This window comes from Theobroma cacao, chromosome 6 (genome assembly GCF_053813885.1).
Source record: "Theobroma cacao isolate CCN51 chromosome 6, ASM5381388v1, whole genome shotgun sequence".
Taxonomy (NCBI): Eukaryota; Viridiplantae; Streptophyta; class Magnoliopsida; order Malvales; family Malvaceae; genus Theobroma; species Theobroma cacao.
The window spans coordinates 3,137,142-3,157,187 of NC_142644.1; the positions used below are offsets into that span (position 1 = coordinate 3,137,142).

The following is a 20,046-nucleotide window of genomic DNA, read 5'->3' on the forward strand; positions in this document are numbered from 1 at the left end:
ACACTGGTTTGTGAAAATTGTAAATGTTATACATAAAAAGAACATTGCCATTTATGGAAAAGGGAAGGGGAGGGGGGTGAATATAGAAGACAAACAACTACAACAGCAAAGAAAATCCTTCCTTCCAAGAATTTCTACCCTCCAAAAGGGCATAAGAAAACACTTGAAACTATCAAATACTAGTATGACATTTACCTTAGATTGTATCTGACAAAATATGTTAAATCTACATCTTTGCATATTGTTCTCAGATCACATATCTTGATTGTCAAGCTGCAAAATTTTACAAGGAAAAAGATTGGATAAGTAAGGAGAGAGCAGCAAGAAAGCAACTGCCAAATTAAATTTTATATTAACCTTCTAGGAGGTGGGAGGCTTAACTTGGTACAATTCCCAAATTCATAATTGTTAGACAAAATGAATTACAATACAACTTCAAAGAGATTTGTAACGGTCATTATCAATTGGGCACTGCTACCTTCTAGTTAAGCAACCAGACAAACCAAAAGGGTTTTGTCCTGCTGCTTCAATAAGCACCACCAACTGTTACAATGACCCAAATTCAGCTCTAATTCGGAAATGGTGAACAACCCAGGTGTTGGATCAACTAGTTTGGGATGTCTCTCTTTCATCAATACTGTTCTTAACAAATTAGATACTGGAAAAGCATACCTAAATTAGGGACGGGCATGCAAGCCAAGCATATAAAAGAACTTGTGCTCAGGCAGCCATTTCATCATCTCTGGGCTTGTTCTGGTCCCGGAGCTCCAACTGAAGGTGTTGCTGCCACACTGCTGGCCGACCCATTTTCAACTGGTGGAGGCACGCCCCATTTATTTTCAGATTCAAGGGGCTCAAAGACATGAACCCCGCCATCTGAGAGTCCCAATGCAAATTCATTTGGCTCTGATGGATGTGCAGCAATTACAAGTGGGTGAACATTGGAACTGCAACATAGAGGAAAACACCATCTTTAAATAAGAACGGTTATCGCAGATGGGGAGGGTAGAGAGCATTCTAAATTCAAATGAGAACTTGTAAAGCTGAGAGGCAAATAAAAGTTGCACATGAATTACAGTTGGGATTGACTTATACCCCATATAGCCTACGCTAATAACACAAGCTTCAAACACTAAACTGCATTGATGATACCAGAGAGGGAGAAAGAGAACAAAAAAAGCTAAAGGCAATCCAAGTCTAGACTAGAGTTTGTACGGCAAAATGTAATCATACTCCTCTTCCAACAGTTTTTAAGATTTTTGTAATTTAAAACCGCAACATGCAATCCAGTGCATCAAAGTGTGCATGTCATTGAATACTTTGTACCCAAAATTTATGCTTGAACCAAGCTTTAAGACCGTCTAATCATACCAAAACCAAATACCTGAGTCAAGCAAAGGAGGGAAAATACCTGATACTAGCAGGAAGATAAGCAGAAGGATTTATACGACAACGTAGTCTGAGGTTCGCAGCACTAAACACACAGACAGTTGCATCTAGAAAGCTGGCATATACCAGTTGGCTATCACATGAGAATGTTGCATGAGTTATTGGTGCAGAAGATTCACGTGGGACCCACTAAAACAAAGAAGAAATATTAGAACATCAAAGCAACATGATATCGTTTCACATCAAATCAAACAACAATATAGAGCTACCTGCTTCACACATTCTAGCTTTGTTGTTTCATATATTGCAAGCTGAGTCTCATGTACAACAAGAAAATGTATCTGGTCCTGATGGAATTGTACTCGCGTGTCTGACTGTGCCATTGGGGTCCTCCCAGCTGAAACCTGCAAGAATCTGGCCTTCTGCTTTTCCCATCCATCAGTGTTCCATACGCAAAGCTGGAGAAAGAATGGTAATGTGATCAATGAACCAAAATCAATTTTTTATGGATGATAATACTGCAACTTCCTAATTGATCGGTCAATTAGCTAAGGAATCCAGAAGCAGCAAACAATTGATGAAACTTCATTATCATGGAGCAGTCAACTAAGGCAACACCAAGAAGATTCATTGGAAGAAACAAATCACGTAATCTAGCCATGTACAAATTCTGTCACAGAAATAAAACTCAGAGGAAGCTAATTCATTGTAGCATGCATGTAAAATAAAAAATGAATACCTGAGAATCTGCTCCTGATGAGACAAGCACATTCAGTACATGAGAGAAGGCCAGGCCAGTTATTCTTTTGGAGTGGCCTTTAAGTTTACTCTTCACCTGGATGATGAAAATGATAAATAAATAACAATTGTTACTTCTCCAAATGAGAGTTAAATGTCCACAACATGCATCATACCTCGTCCACACGGACATTATATATCTGAATTGTTGAATCATCCATGCCTATAGCAATAATATTATTATCTTGTGGGTGGAATGCAAGAAAAGTTGCTGCTGGCGGCGGTGGCATGAAAGTTGCCATTGTCTGCATGTGTCAATAAAAAATCATATGCTTAAATCATTGACAAATGCAGAGAGAAGGAAAAGGGAGAGGAAGATCTTTCTTGTCCCAACTATAAATGAAAAGAAAAAATGGAAAAAGGAAACTCATTCCAGCAGTCATGGATTACCTTAAATGTCATCATATTAAACAAGGAAATCTTTCCCCCAGATGCTGACATTACATAAGAATCATTCTTTGATAAAGCAAAACAAGGCACGGCCTCTTCGGGATTTGTGTCAGCAACATCATTTGTCATCAAAATGCCGCTTGATGGTTGCCACAACTGAGGTGGTACACTAGCAGTTGCCTACAGAATGAAGCAACAATATAACCATTACGGTACACGTCGTTTCAAAATATTCTTGTAAGACAAAAAAGTTTGCGAATGACGAGTGGAAACTAATTTGATATCCTTCCTCCTACCTTGCCAATTGTATTACGTTCACTTCGCTGCCACTTCCAAAGCAAGTGAATAGCATTTGATGCTAATGCCAAAATAGCATTACCTGAATTTGTGAAGATTAACCTTGATATCTGAAATAACCACAGGAAAAGCTGATAAGATGGGGCCCAAATAAAGGAGATAAATCAGATGGAGTTCAATTTCAGAAGTTGAATTCATCGTCATCAGAGTGAATGGCCAAAAATACATTCAAGTCATAAATCATTATCACAAAAAAAGGCGAGTTCCATAAATGGGAATTTTAGCAGGGATAAGGTGCACTATAAAAAAAGAAACAACTGAAAAACAGTGTATGATTTCTGAACACTTACAGAGCGCATTTTATGCAAATGTCACAGGCATTTATTGAACAATTTGACTTTAAATTAATAATCTTCTAGGACCGGTTAACCTCATTGTCAGGTCACCATCAAACAAGGTCTAGACCAGAACTTTAAATCAGCCTCTTTACAGATACAGGATAATCAATTTGAAACCATTTAGGCTCTATCTACTTATACATCTTCTAGGACTAAGTGATGTTATGTAGCATTAATGTGATGCAAATTTACAGTTACCTTCTAAATATCTTAATAGATCATTCAACTACTCAAGAATTACTTAGTCTGATCTTCATTCATCCACTTCTTAGTAATACAGGATTAAAGATAGTAGGGATCACATGATGCATCCATTTCGTCAAGCTGGATATAATCGCACTAAAACATTTGGTTGCATGATCTGCTACTCCTCTCAAAAGTGCATTTCATTTCAATCTCTACTCTTTTCCTTAGAGATCAACATAAGCGTAAACCAGAATCCTAGACAGTTTCCTTCAGTGGAAAAACAATTCAGAGCATGACACTCCTCAGCAAAGCAATGATATATTAAATGGCCAGATTTCTTAAAATCCAACCAAAGATAAAAGTGAAAAGACTTGGAGATTTTTTTCTAGATATGCAAGGTAGTTTTAAAATGGTAACAAGTATATAATATGGACAAAAATGTCAAATTATAAATACTATAGGCATTTTTCTAAGGATAGTACTCAACTAAAATGCAAGGTAGTTTTAAAATGGTAACAAGTATATAATATGGACAAAAATGTCAAATTATAAATACTATAGGCCTTTTTCTAAGGATAGTACTCAACTAAAATCCATAATTGAGAACTAATTAATATCACACCTCTGAATTACAAGGTATTGCTTAAGTTTATTTATAATGCAATCAGAATCTGCTGATCACTAGACACGTGAAAGAGCAAAGTAGCTAAAGCAGAATCATGAAAACCATCAAATTGGCTAAAGAGTAAGTGTCAGTGAAACAGCCAAAACATGCAGGAAAAACTATACCAGTTACTTGGCAGGACAACAAATATAATTAAGTAGTCAACCTACCAGCATGTTAGAAAGTCTACGAAGCACAAAGTTAATGTGAAATTTCGTTACCTTGGTTACCCTCAAGTTTTCAGGAAGCCTCAAAGATCGACACTGAGATGGTTCACTGATTTCAGTGAGCTTCCAAATCTTTGATTTATCACTGGATTCTTCCGTTATTCTGGGTTTCACATCCCCCAAACTCCGGGCATCCCCATTCTGAAAAATGCATAATGCACAAATCACGAAGTCATGCACCCAAGCTCCACTAATGAAAGGAGAAACAATGATAGCATAACCGTAATGCAAAATGATGTTGAAGTGCTGATTTGATAAAAAATTTTATGTTGATGATGAAAAAACTAAAAAAATTAATAATAAAAAAAAAGAACACTCATGTCTAACAGACCATTGCGGCAATTGCAACCACAGAGGCACTTCTGTCTGCAATTCCAGCACTAGTAGCAGCTACTGCTGCCGCTGCTGCTGCAGCGGCGGAGATTGAATTTATAGTAGGCTGAGAAAAAAACACATCATAAGACAATTTAATTTAGCATCAGGTTTGCTAATGAAATTAAATGAGGTAATAATACTACCTTTGGGGCTTCAGATGCTCTTGATGCATCATAAGAAAGGTTTTCCATAGTGCGCAATAATCGCATACCATCTGAGTTCGCCAAAATCTTAATCCCATTATCATTGGTAGAAACAGCCAAAAGAGAGCCATCCTTATTAAAGCGGATGCGTGGGCTAGCCTAGGAATTAGGAAAGACAAATGTAAGTAGCTCCTATCTTCAAAATGGTATAAAACTTAGTTGAACACAATGAACTTACTGGAAGACCTCCATCGGCATCAATACTGGTCAACAGTGAAATATTATCCATATCCCAGAATTTGATAGAGAAATCATCACCAGCCGCCAAATACCTATTCTTAGTTGTGTCAAATTGCACAACACCCAAAGAACGCTTCCGGAATCCTTGATATGTCCTCTTCACAGCCCCTTCACTTTCATTCCATTCTACGATGAATGAGTCCCCTTCTTTACTGGTGCCACAGGAGAACAGCCTACAATATCCACCCACCAAACCAGAAGGGACAGTGGAAAATCCAAACAAAACTACCTTAATCCTGATCATTTTTGTCAATTAGCAGAAGATAAATACATCTGAATATGGTGCAAGCAAGCGAACTAACCTTGTACCATCAGCACTGTAGGCCATGGTTGTGCACCAACGACCAGGAGCTTCATAGTCAACCCGAGATCCCATATTATCATACAACCATGCCTTTATCTTTCCATCTACAGCTGTTGAAAAGATAAACTGAGGCAGAAAATTTAAAAAGGAAGCACGTCAGGAAGAAGAATGTACATAGGAACATGCTCACAGTACAAGCGTCAAATGCATAACATTCTAAAGCAATAAAGCAATATCCTTACCTGAATGTTTTCTTTATGGTGAGGGCAGACAGAATAAACAGGAGCCTCATGACCTTCAAAGATAAATTGCTTTGCACCAGTGCTAGCATCCCACACCTATTACAAAATGACATTAGCCAGGACAAGCAACTTTTCTCCTAGCACAAGTACCGACCATGTAAAATGATAAACAAACCTTAATTGTCTTGTCATCACCACAGGTTATTACACAAAGTTGCTTATTTGGAAGAGAGAATGCAAGATCATTTACTCCACCAACATGAGCGTCAATCTAGACCAGAAAATATCAATTTCAGTCAGGCAACTCAACTTCAGCAAGGACTAAGAAGAATCCAAGATAACTAGCTCTAATATATACCTCCAAATGTTGCCGAACGTCATCACCACCATGGTAAGAATAAATTTGCACAATGTGCCTTGAGTAAGCAACTCCTGTTTTTCAAACAGGTACGGCATGTAAATCAATATTTCCATTATAGCAGATTAAACATTGACTAATTCTAATGTATTCCATCTCACCAAATAGAGAACCCTCAGGGTGGGGTTGGTTCCAAATTACACGGTTTACAGAGACAGCAGGATCTTTGGCTAGAGCAGCCTGAATTCAAGCAGAAAAGTTTTGTTTTAGTATGTCTAAATATAGCATGGAGATAGCAAGTACGATAAACAACACTTGAAGGCACAAACCTGCAGAGGCATTGAACAAGCACTAAGTTCCCAAACTCTGAAGTTCTTTAAAACCAGCTGCTCCCGAGAACCAACTTCCCACAATGCTATCTCCCCAACATTGGTACCAACTGTTCATTGTATTTAGAATACTCAGAATTCCATTTCCAAGATAGAAGAACCAGCAGCCAGAAAGAGAAATAAACCAAATGTGACTATAAATAAAAAAAATACACAAGTATAGCAGACCTAGAAGTAGAGTCTGTTGCTTAGGATGAAAATCCATGCTCATAGGAGATGAACCCTGATTTAGAGTTCTTGCAACAGTCTTTGGAAGATCATCGGGTGCATTGAAAGTCTGACTGTGACCATGGCCAGGAAATGTAACCGGCAGCACATTGACAGGAAGATTTACCTACACAAAGTGAGCAAAGATCAGTAAAATAACCTAGGAGCAGGAAAGACACAATCATAAGTCATAACCACTAGATGCCCAAGCCAACAGCAGGAATATATATTATTAATTGAAGTAAAATCAGAGTACCTCATCAGAAATCCCCATGGGCCTTGTCCTTTTGGAAACATGATCAGAGTCCCCAGGTGGGTAGTCTACAGATGGATTAGTCGGAGGAGTCCTTGGATGCTTCAATGCAGCTATAAATCAACAATGAAACATGCCTAAAGTTAAAAAAAGAACTAGAAGAAGGAATGATACCAGCCACATACTAAAACAAACTTAAAGAGGTATGTGACAAAGAAGAATATTTTAAAAAAATAATAATAAAGTCAAACAAACAAGCTACCTGGGATTGAAGAAGCACCAAGACCAATAGCTCCTCCACCAGAAACTGCTGGATGAGTTACGGTTGAAGGATTTGACATCCAACCTGCAAGGGGTGCTGGAACTGGTGCTGGTGTAGGTTGAAAAGGCTGAACATGTAAATCAAGAACATTAAGAAAAGGATATAGAAGAGGAAAGAGAGTTGGCTATACTACTATCTAGGCTGGATACCCACCCCATGAGCACCTAGGGGAGGAAAACCTCCAGCTTTTGGTAAGGATCCAAGAAGTGGATTATTTGCAGGTGACGGTGCCCGTGCACCATTTGGCTGTCCACATGAGTGATCCACAAAGAGGGTTTTTATATCTGGATTTGGCCTGGGGTTTTTACAAAGTTGATGCTGCCAATTCAAGCTGTAATTGCACAAGAAATCAGTTGTCCCCTCAAACCACAACAAGAATAACTTGGGTTCATTAAAAACATCAGTGCCAGTAATAACTAAAAAAGGGCAGCAAATGCTGGTTATGCAAAGAAGACAAGAAACATATTAATTTGGCACTATAAAGACTATAGGCCAAATCATTCTTCCCATCCAATTTTTATGGCAGAAACCCAACTAGTAAAATGAAGTAACAAATGAAAATATATAAATAATTAAAATGCAAAAGTTCGGGCCATAAAAAAACTTTAAATGCCCTGCGAAAGTTGTGAGCTCATTACATAAATAGTGTACATTGCTAAATAGGGGTGGGGGGGGGAGAGATAGAGGGAGCTCCCCCCCCCCCCCCCCCCCCCCCCAACCCCAAAAGGCATCTCTTCAAAGCGGCTAATGCACTGATGATAAAGATGTAACAACGCAAGAAACATTACCTCTGATTAATGAGGGTCCGTAACCTCGAATTTTTAAGGTTAGGGAACTGCAATTTATCACGGAATAAAGGATTTGCTTCAATAAGCTTCTTGAGTTCAACTAACATGATTGCTCTAGCAGACTTGGTATCTCCATACTTTGACAATTGTTCATTCTCTCTGTTATGAAAGTTATGCATTATTCAGTTCATTCACTGTGATTTATTTTACATCGAAACTTGAACAATTCAAAACAAGCCACATACCTAAAATTCTCCAACGTCAAAAGCTGAGTGATTTCCTTGAAAAGCTCCTCATTAAATGTAGCAAAAACTTTCAAATCCTTTACCAATATCTCCACAGCCTTGGATCGATCATGCCTAACAAATTTAATCATTCCAAATGTCAGTGAATTCTACCAAGGAACTTTCCAGCAGAAACATCACATCAAACTTGCAATGATTAATAAAACAAATCAGAATTAAACAGCATGCAAAAAGCTTACTTATCCAATGCCTCAAGATACTTCTGCTTTCTTATCTCAAAAAAGATTTTCATAGAATATCGGTTATCGTCAACCTTGGTGAAACCAGACAGGTATTTCTCAACCTCATCCCAATTTCCATTATGCACCTCATCCTCGAAATATTTCATATTAAAGAAAAACCCAGATTCCTGTTCAAGCCTATTTAAATTCAAATAATAAAAAACATTAATAAGCTGAGATTGTTACATTTAAAATATCAGTTAACAACAAATAGTAAATCTCATTAAACTTTGAAAAGTACTAAAACTAAAATGCTATTTAATATTTTTCAAAAGAAAAATAAAGAGATTACTTGTGCACAGTCTCTTTAAACTTTTCCTCATCTAGAAACTGTAAGATCAAGAACACGAGCTCTCTACTGAGAGACGACATCGTAGCCGCCCCGTCTTCAATTCCCAACTATGAAACAAAAATAACAAAATATAAACACTAGATCTGCAAAAATATTCCAAAATATACAAAAAAGGGTCAGCTCACAATCCCTTGAAAAACTCATAAAATCCGAAATGAAACCCAAAAGTTTAAAATTTTTCATGGAACTAGATCATTCAACCATCTTCAAGCCCCCTAAAGAGCTCACTTTTCTGACATAATCAAGAAGAAAAAAAGGGTAAATTCTAGGGTTTTTTCGGATCAAAGAGACAACAACTAAAAAAAAAAGCCAACTTTATACCATCTAGAAACCCAAGATGCAATTTTTCGGTAAATAAAAAAAATAAAGCGAAAAAAAGATATATAAAAAGCAAAAAAGGAGACCAAAAAAAAAAGCTAAAGATTTTTAAAGTAACAGATTCTACAAAACACAAATACAGGAACAAAAGTAAATAGATTTGTTAGAAAACTTACCTTGTTCTTCGAAGAGATCGATTTTCAGAGAGAGAAAGAACGAAGAAGCTTCCTCTCTCTTAGAGGAACAAAAATACGAAGCTTTCTCTCTCTAGAAAAATGGAAAAAAAAAAACACACACACACACACAAGCGAGCCAGAGATTGTCCCTTTCTCTCTCTAGAAAAATTATATTCCCTTTTATATAATACCCAACCTAAAACCTTGCAGAAATGGCGATTTTTATAGGGAAGTGGAGACAGATAAAGAAGATGATAAGTCGGTCTGCTTATCACTTGATAGCTTCTTTCCAAATGATAGCTGCTTTTGATAAGTAAGTCAGCTTATTCATAAGTACAGTGAAATATGGGCCCCGCTTAGCCGGCTACACTTTGTCGAGTTTATCGGCGCGGAATCTCTAGCTGACAGCTATTCTAACTTCAAAAAGTAATCAGATACAGCGAATCTATTCTAGTTTTACTTCCCAACCGTCGATTCGAATTGGATTTTCCTCTGATTTTGATCGGAGGATCACGGACTAAGATTATGGTAGGGGTGAGAAGTAGAGGAAAAGCACTTGGAAAGCGATATTTACTCGTCTCAGATCCCCCAAAGAAACGACAGGCTTTTCCTCGGGGGGGGGGGGGGGGGGACCCAGGAAGTTTGACCCCGGAGGTTGCTGAATATTACGTAACCTGCCATTCCGAGGGGGAAGGCTGGAGAAACAAGAAATTCGGTACTTTATATCATTTCAAGTGAAAGTTGGACAACACTGAATTTTTATCACGTCAATCATGAAATTATCGCGAGATATTTCGGCGAGAAGTTGCTTTTGGCTTTGAAAGCCAGCAATAATTAACATTATTATTGTTCAAGCGAATGGGATTGAGTTTTTAGTTAGTTATTTATTTATTTATTTATGACTTTGTTTTGTTGTGGGGACAAAGGAGTTTAGGTTGGTGTCATAATCTGAGGAGTGAAAAAGTCCATCCGTGATTGATTCTAACTTGGAAAAACAATAACCATAAATTATTTATGGTAAAAATTAATTATTCCACCCAAAGAATTCGATTCAATTTCTTTTTGTCGTGTTGTTCTTCGAGGATATCAGCAGGTAGTGCATCCATTATTTATGAAGTATACAAACTTTATAAATACTCCATTAAATTTTTAAATTGTTATCCAAAAGATTTTTCTAATATCCAAGATTTCATCCATTAAATATTCGAACTCATTAAATATCTTATTAAAATTAATTCTTAAAAAGTAAATTAATCATTAAAATCATATTTAAATCAATTAATGAATTTTAATAAATATTATATTAATTATAAATTACTTATAAATAAAAAATAATATATATATAACTAAATTTTAATATTAAAAGTAGTTATTTATAATAAGATATTGGATATGACAAAACCACTACTTGAACTTGTGACAAGTAATAGTTTTACTATCCGAAATCTATTATAGGATACCCAAATCTTACGTAATCAAGTCGGAGGAGATCTGATTATAAGATATCCACCGATATTCCTAAATTATCTCTCAATATATTTAAATATTTAATTCAATTTTATAAAATTGACTTTGAATCTTTTCTTTTGAAATTGAAGTCATATCTTGCAAAAATATATATATATAATATAATTTAAAATCAATTTCATAACAAAAATGTCCTAAATGCATGCACCTAGCATTTGTTAAAGATATTCTCTAAGGAAATACTTTCACTTGAATGCATAAGTCATATAAAAAGTCTCCGACCAACAAAAAAACAAAAAAAAAAAAGAAAAGAGCCATGCATGAGTTGATAAAGTCAAAGGTACTCCAACAAAGGAATATTAGGGTTTCTCAAAATGTTTACCTTGTTAGCTATGATTCCTTTGTTGGTTAAAAGTTAGCTATCCACCACCAAAGATATAAAAAGGATTCTGATTTAACAATAGACTCCTTACAACCTAGCTACATCATTAGGGGTTCAGCTCTGCCTAATAGGTTGCCATTACTATATAACTTACACCTATCATTAAATATTATACATTCAATTACATGATGGTGTTTTTTTTTCCCATTTTTCACATGTCACATGGAATATAATTTAAGTAAATAGATTTTTTTTCTTATGTATGGTTGATGAGATGCAAGGATTTTATTAGCTATTTTTGGATTTATTCGTGCCAAATAGATTGATTAATGATTAATTAATTAACTTAAAAAAAAGTTAATTCATTATTATTAATAAAAAATCATTTATTATTTTTATATCTTATGATATTAATATGATATATTAACATATCATAATAGATAGTAACGTAATATCTAATATGATATAATAACATGATCATATGATATTTTTATTATTTATGTTAGTGCCATGTTAATGAGACTTGAGTATAAAATGAAAAGTGACATTTTAACTAATAATAATTAATTAATTATTAAAAAAAACACTTATTTGATTTTAAAATAAAAAATATAAAAATTTAATTAAATATAATAAAAATAAATATTTATTTAAATTTTTAAAAAAAAGTTAAAAGGAGTTTTTTTTTTTTGGTAAGTCAGGCATGCGTGACGGTAAGTAAAATGAAAATAAAAAAAGGGTAAAATAGAAATAAAGGCAGATAAATGTAAAGTGCAAGCTACCAAAAGGAGAAAATAATCAGAAAAAGTAGGGGAAACCGAAAAGGCGAACATTCTAGTACAGACGCTCTGCGAAGGAGCGTGAATGGCACGAACCACTGATGCCTCGACAAGGTGGTGGTGTGACTTTCAGTCAAGTGGGTCCCACTATTTATCAGTCCGGTGACAGATCTGATATGATGGTGTACTAACGCAATTGTCCCCCCCGTGTTTGGACTTTGCCTCTGTCACTCAGCGCGTGCGTTCACGTTCTCCTCCTTTTTTTTGTAATTTCTAATTATAAATATTTATTTTTGACAAAAAAAAAAATCAAAATCTGCAATGGTACCCATCATTTTGCACTAGATATGGTGGTACCATTTATCAAAGTGAACTCTTCAGCATGGTTGGATTTGGTCGGTCCATTAATGATTTAATTAGTTAGTTTGACATTGTTTGGTACTTTGATTTAGAGGTCATTCTTAATTTATTATTCTTCTAAATTTCCATCATTTCATATTAGTAATTCAAGTTCAAGTTTTACATTATTAGCTTAATAAAATTAATTCAAATCAAATTACTTTGTATTTGATTTTATTGGTTTTAATTAAATTTAAATAATTTACAATTTAAATTTACATTAATTTAAATTTGATTAGTTTCGAGTTCGAGAGTTTTCTTTGAATTTCTAAGAGTTAAATTTTTTCAAGTTAAATTAAGTCAACTTTCGATCAACACGTCGAGCTAGTCAATGTAGTATTTGGATTCATCATAGGAAACCATATTCACTTTTAAAGATTTTCCAAATGTAGCTTCCCCAACTATATATTAAAAGCAAATGCATATATTCCGTACATAAGTATAGTAAATAAATAACAACCAAGATTTGGCCCAACAATGATTATGAACATAAAAAATAAATTAAAAAAAAAGATAAAGTTCAAGATTCAAATCTCCATGTCCGTTTTGTACTTTTTTAATGTACATGAAAAAAAAAAAGTTTCTTTGATATAATTAAAATTATTCGAATGAATTTGATTAAAGATGGGATACCTCATGGCAAATCGGATATAAATACGACTATTAAGATTTATAAAAGAGTTTAAGTAAATTATTATTGACAATTCAAACTTAAATTTTATGTAGTTCAGTGATTTAAATAGAAAAAATTATTAAATAAGTAATACTTGAACTGAAAATAAATGTAAAGTTAGAATCACTATTCGGCCACTCTTCAGGTGTAGCATAGCAATGATTTACTATCAATTATCACCCTAGTTGCTGCTTTTAATTTTATTTCTTTGACCAAACAACATGAATACAATGTATAAAAGTAAGTGTAGCATTAAATAATTAAAATAAAATAAAATATATGGTGGTATAAATTATGTTAGAATTAAAGGTGGAATGATTTTCGGAGGGTAAAAGGACTTGGCTCTCTCTAATACTCGGCTGTCAACAGAAAGAGGACAATAATTCCATGCATCCTTTCTCGAGAATTTGAAATTGAAGGTCCAAAAAGCTTTGATTAAAACTTGTTCTTATCACCAACGTGAGGGTTCCTCTTCTTTCCATCTATCCCACTCTTTTCCATGATTTGGACAACCAAACAAGGAACCGACAAAAGATAGGTAGGATGGTGACCCCCCGAAGGCTCCAATCTTCACATCCCCATTATTCAACAAAGCTTAATCAATAAGTTTGTACGTAAGGGGAATTAGGGTATGCTATATTCTTTACCCCCCTTGGCTTCGGTATCATGGGAAAAGTAGACACAAATTAGGTTCCATTCCGTAAAGTTGAAAAGTATTTTTCGAAAAAGTTTTTCAACATGTTTCTTTGTTTTAAAAGGAAAAAAAAAATTTATGAATATAAAATACTTTATAAGTCAATAAAAAAAATTATGTTAATTAACGTAAAGTGTCTTATTCAAGCGGAGCCGTATTTAACCTAATTTTTCCTATACATTAAAGATCACAGGCTAATGCCAAAGTCCATCAAAGATTGTCTAATTTGAATGCCGTCAAGTCAAGTTTTGGTCCCACGAGGCATAAACTAAAAAGAAAGATTAGGAAAAATATGTGAAAGATGATTACATAAATTAAAAACAATTAGTTAAATTCATTGTTTTGGTTGGACAAATTAAATTAATAAATTCTCTCTAATTAGTCAAATTTCCTTGATTAGTTGCACTCCCATTGTCAGTCAAATTATAGATTTCCCATATAGGATCAAGACCATCAACACCAAATGGTCAATAATAGGGATTCGCATGGTTTGGATGGGTAGTTCAATCAAACTTAGAAGGATAAGAGGGTATTTTTAAACTAATGAAGATAAAGTGTATTTTTAATCAAATCTCAATGAATTTTTATGTTTTAGCCTTCCATATGTTGACATATATATAATAAAAAATTTGGACATAATATCTAAAACAATCCTTAAATTATTCAAAAAAATTTTAAATAACTCTTTATTTTTTATTATGTTCAATAAAGCCTATGTTATTTTATCTTGAATCACATTTTGACTAATGATAATTAATTAACCATCAATCATAAAGATTTATTTGATCAAAAATAAAATTATAAGACCTTAATTGAACGTAATAAAAAAATAAAAAATTTATTTAAAAATTTTAAAATAATTAAAAAAAATTTCTGAACATTATGCTAAAAATTTGTTAATCAATAGAGTTCTTTATGAGCCGGATCAAATCCCTGAAAATCTAAGCTCTGGGTTGAACTTGACTTTTTTTACATTAAATTTATTATAAAATATTTAATAAATTATAGTAATCTTTTAAAATTAAGATATATTATTTATTATTTAATAAATAACTTTCTAATAATCACAAATTTCTTTGTTCATAATGAAAAAAAAGTTAATTTTATTTTTTTATTTATTTAAAATAAATTTTTGAAAATATAAAAAGCATTTTTATTTAGTATAAAGTTTGTAATTAATAATAAATCATATAAAAATAAAAACAAATAATGTTGAGATTTTTTTAATAGATGAGGGTTTTTTTGAAATGAAAAGAAAAGTTTTTTTAAAAGTTATTGTGTTTTTTTAAAAAAAGAAAAGAAAGCTATCTCTAGAGCTTTTCGTGAAGCTCCTTTTTTTTAAAAAAGAGTCTCAAAATATTTATTTGATCGACTTTTACTTTTAAAAAATAAATAAATTATAAAAAAAAAAGCCAAACAGATACTAAATATCATGTCTAGTACTCAAGCCAAATGAATAAGCTGATTACGAACACCTCTGTTAGTCATGTGGGCATAATTCTATTTATTAACATAAACATGATAAGTCCAGAAATAAACATGAATAGCCCTTCGTCAACAATATTATACAATATGTCAAATAAACATGAAAATTATGAAATTTTCCTAAATGGCATGCACTTGTTTTCCACAACTTTGTCAAATAAAAAAATAAGTTCCCCGCCCAACACCTCTTGAAATAAAAAAATGGTAAAACAATATGTATTAGCATATATTAATATGTAATAGGACATCTTGTCTCTATGTCATGGCATTCTCTTTTCAATTGTGCAATGTTTTTGTTGCACGAACTCTTTCACCTATTAAAAAAGAACTCATTTTGATCCTTCTATCTATCACAAAGAGGTTTTATATCAATGCATTTAACTTGAATAATAAGACAGATAAAGTAGACAAACCCATAAAGAATATCCATATTAATGCTAGATGTGTAAAATAACGCGTGAGAAATAAAGAACATAAAATGATTAGTTGTTGATCACCAATCATAATTTCTCCGTCTACCATAACTTTTTCCTCTTTGTATGTATACAAATATAGCATTTGGGTGATGATGACACCTTCAAATTATTTGATAATGACACCTAAAATCAAGAAAAAGATAGACATTGATAATGCTATATATATATATATATATATGATCAAACCTAAAGCTTTCAACCATCACTCCACTCGAAAGGGACCATGCAACCTTCGAGTTGGGTTCCATATCTATACATCTTTAACTTTTTTTAAATTGATTTATAGCCAAGAGAATTTTCGTAGTAGGTAACAAAACTTCAAAACAACGTATTGATGTGTCATATTTTACAAAAATCATATATGATTTGAAATTGTCGATTTATGGGCTGAATTAATATTTTGTTGATAAAATCAAAGAAAATTCATTTTTCATAGTACTTGGGATATGCTCAAAGAGGTAAAGGGTGAGATATTTGAGAACAAGGTCATTTTCAAATGGTCGAACCCCATGTGTATCTTAAAAATGTCGTAAGCGTAAAATATGAATGGCTTATATTTGAAGTTATTCCTTTATCATATATGGTCAAAATGCCCGCACCTTGTACCTTTCACATAATTGCGATGCCCTTCTAACCTTAGATTTTTCTTTCTTTAGTTATTTAGCATTTTCATTTTCACTCAATTTAAAAAGTAAACTTGTAAACAATAATTTTCCAAATTAAATCACGAAATAATATCATTAAAATATATATAAAATAAAAAAGACATAGTGCTTAAAAAAATTTTGAATTATTTACAAATATTTAAATAAGTCATTATTTTTTTATTGCATTAAAACAAATATTTTTATTTTTATTTTGTACTAAATATGCCTTTATGATTAATCGTTAATTAATCGTCATTACTATCACTTGTCATTTTATGTTACATGATATGTTGATATGTCATAATAAATAGTAATATGATAAGATAACATAATCATGCAACATTTTCACCATTTAAGTTAACGTCATGTCAACTTCTCATGAGTATTATGTGGATATAAAATAATAAGTGATATTTTAATTAATAATAGTTAATTAATTATTAATTATAAAATTTTATTAATTAAATATAATAAAAAATTATTTAAAATTTTTTAAATAATTCAAAAATTTTTAAAAATATTGTCTCAATTGCATAATTTTACTTATTTAAAATAAATAAGTAAAATTTAAATAAAATAAATAAATAATATGCGTACCAAATCTAAAAGTGCTGCCAATGTACGGCTACGTTGAAAGCAGTTATTGTCCATACTTTTATTTGGACCAAAAAGAAGTTCAAACTTTATTAAGCACGTGATTCCACGCGCCGTTTGGCTGGAGTATCTCTGCATATCCATTCAAATCCACTTTTGATATGTCCCTTTCTGTACATAATAAAAATTTAATCTAATATTTTTTACTATAAAGAAATTAATTAATTTATCCTAAAGCTTAGTTTCTAGTTCGGTCGCCAGATCCGGAGATGTTGAAGAAACTAATTTATCGAGGTAGAAAATATCGTGAGATGAGATGGAAAAATCGGTTGCTTTTGCCTTAGCATAAGTCTGTCAGTTGTCAGACGTCAAGCAGTGCGTCTTTCTGCTTTAGTTGGGAAAGTGGAGTTATGCTATCCATGCCTCTTTTTTCTTTCCTTTTTTCTCTTTGGACGGTGACCTTTTATTTATTTTTTTATGGCTAAGAATGTCTTTAAATTAATTTTAAAAAATTAATTAAGATATTTTGTATTATTTATGTCATATTACTGAATATAATCATAATATTTTAAAAAAATCTCAAAATTATTCAAACAAATTCTTATTCCCTTAATGCATTCAATAATAATATTTTATTTTAAATCAAATAAATTTTTATAATTAATAATTAATTATTTTTATTAAGTAAAATATTATTTATTATTTTAAATCATATAATATTAATATTTTATATTAATATATTATAATAAATTATGATATGACATATTAATGTGAAATATTGACATAATCTCAAAATATTTTTTTTCTCTTCAAATTTATGTTGCGTAATATGACAATTTATGTTTTGATTAATAACATTTAATTAATTATTAATTATAAAATTTTATTTGATTAAAAATAAAAAATAATTAAATAGATAAAAATATAAATATTTATTTAAATTTTTTTAAAAATAATTCATAAATTTTTAAAAATATTTTTATATAATATTTTAAATATTATTTTTAGAATAGTTTTTAATATGACAAAATGGGTCATCGACGGTGACCCCATCACATGCTCACACTTTGTTAGCAAAATGAATATTGACTTCCATTACGTGTTTTTATATAACAAATTTATGATTAATACATTATTTGGGTAATCATAACAAATTATTCTTAACAAAAAAAATAATAACAAATCAAATTTAGTTTAACCGTTCTTATCCTCTTTGTTCGAGGATTATAATCCAAGTATTAATAGGAACAAAAATTTATAAAGATGCGGGGTCAAGTCTCTAGTCTTTTAATTAGATAGAAAGCTGGACCTACACTTCTTCACGCTTGTTGTAGCATCATTCCAACAGGTTCTCTGATTTCTCATCTTTAAATTTAAATCTAATTAATATCAGTTTCAAATTAAAGAATGTAAATAATTAAAGTAAAAATGATTGAGCAAACAACATTTCTTCGAGTGAAATCATAACATGACCCTAGTTAACAACACTATACTATTAATTACAAAATCATCTAATAAAGAATTGACTCCATTAATTATATAGGGTTTGGGGTTTATTCGGATTTGAGAGATCAAATAGAGAATTCACTATTTGTCTCGAATTTAGATAGAATGCGGATATCACTCCTTGAATACTTGAAGCCAATTATTTAGATAGTAAATATAATCAGTGCGCTAAGCCCCTAACCTAATACAATTCCTAAAAGCCAAAGCTCCAGCAACACTAACGAAACTGAAACCAAGAAGCATATATAGAACGCCGCCGCTGGTGGCCATTGAATTGGTTCTTTCGTACTGCTTTCATCCTGGCCGATCCCATAAGATCGTTAATTGCTTCCTGTTTACTGGGCAGACCGTGGCTACTGGTCTGTTCATGTAGCTTCCTGTTTCTCATCTCTTGCTCTCAGTGTGCTTCACGTGTATGTATATTTTGAGTTAGGGGAATCAATATCCATATCGTTTGATCCTTGTCATTCTTAGATGTTAAGATTAGACCAAACATAAAAAATTCTTAAGAAAATTGGCAGATCACATTCAATACGCATCATGCTATGTTCATGGAGCGTGAAAGGCACTTGCATTCATGTTGCAATAGTAGTAGTAGTAGTAATATAAAAGAATAAGATTCTTTAGACGTCCTTCCTTTGTAATATAGTAGTAACAAGTTATAAGCTTTGTCCTTTTATCAAGTAAAAGGATTAGGTTGACAACTTCTCTCGTAAGTCTTAACCTTGGAATCAAGTTAGCTCCATCAAAAGGATAAGCTATATATATATATCATTGTCATTATGCTTGGTTTGACAACAATTTGGCAAGGTATTTTATTGTAATCCAATTATGTTTGATACAATATCATATGGTAAGGAGTCCCTTTCACCCTTTAAGGGGTTTTCTTCTTAATTGTTGGCCAACTTCCTATGTTAGATGTTTCTCATCAATATGCAAGAGAATTGCTTAGGCTTTGATCATTTGACTTCTTTCAGAGGCCATATCGATCCTCTTCTTTGATCAATTTGTCTTTTTAGGCTTTGGGTCTTTGCATGAACGTCGGAGGTTTATTATAGTTCAAAGGTTTTTGCATGCACTCCCTGTGCTTCCTTCTTTGGTTTGACTTCTTTGTTTCTATCTATGCAATACAACCATTTATTACTTCTTCTTTTAAACAACAGTAAAACTTTTAACAGAGGAAAGGTATTGATCTTTAAGAATCATTCCATTATATATATATATGATCTTCGGGGCTTTAGAAGTTAAGTAATGCTTTTGGGAACACTCAATATACAATACGATACAATTCTATCTTTTGCTTTATGTGGGGAGTTAGAGTAAGTGTGGGTAAGTATTATTGTGAGGACATATAAGAAGTTTTTGAGTTGGTTTGAGAAATTATTAAGAGAGATTTTATTGTATTTTAATTTTTTAGTAATAGAAGAAATATTTTATTTCGTAGATGAAGATAATATGTCGAATTATATACATTTTTGTATTTTTTTATTCTCCGCATAAGAAAAGAACTTTAAATATAAAAAGTTCTTAAACATACAGGTT

General features: G+C 32.3%; 1 protein-coding gene across 1 annotated transcript; it reads right to left on the reverse strand.

The window, feature by feature from the left end:
• Nucleotides 1-7: 7 nt before the first annotated feature.
• Nucleotides 8-9,598, reverse strand: LOC18595349 (topless-related protein 1). The gene is made up of 27 exons (XM_007023258.3): nt 9,403-9,598; nt 8,849-8,955; nt 8,515-8,694; nt 8,276-8,389; nt 8,031-8,189; nt 7,396-7,573; nt 7,183-7,309; nt 6,924-7,033; nt 6,629-6,794; nt 6,401-6,510; nt 6,233-6,311; nt 6,072-6,145; nt 5,889-5,984; nt 5,714-5,809; nt 5,470-5,597; nt 5,106-5,340; nt 4,868-5,026; nt 4,681-4,788; nt 4,344-4,490; nt 2,874-2,984; nt 2,578-2,757; nt 2,304-2,432; nt 2,129-2,224; nt 1,659-1,847; nt 1,412-1,578; nt 673-947; nt 8-273 (listed from the first exon to the last, which is right to left on the reverse strand). Exons 2-26 carry the CDS (start codon nt 8,926-8,928, stop codon nt 737-739), a joined length of 3,429 nt encoding a protein of 1,142 aa, XP_007023320.2. The 5' UTR covers nt 8,929-8,955; nt 9,403-9,598; the 3' UTR covers nt 8-273; nt 673-736.
• Between the last annotated feature and the right edge of the window lie 10,448 nt (nt 9,599-20,046).

Bases quoted from the DNA above. Each gene is read 5' to 3' on its own strand.
- LOC18595349 (XM_007023258.3), bottom strand. From the start codon at position 8,928: ATGTCGTCTCTCAGTAGAGAGCTCGTGTTCTTGATCTTACAGTTTCTA. The intron at 7,310-7,395 runs GTGGGTATCCAG...TTACATGTTCAG, and splicing joins CTCCCCTAGGTGCTCATGGG to CCTTTTCAACCTACACCAGC. The intron at 5,341-5,469 runs GTTAGTTCGCTT...TGGATATTGTAG, and splicing joins TACAGTGCTGATGGTACAAG to GCTGTTCTCCTGTGGCACCA.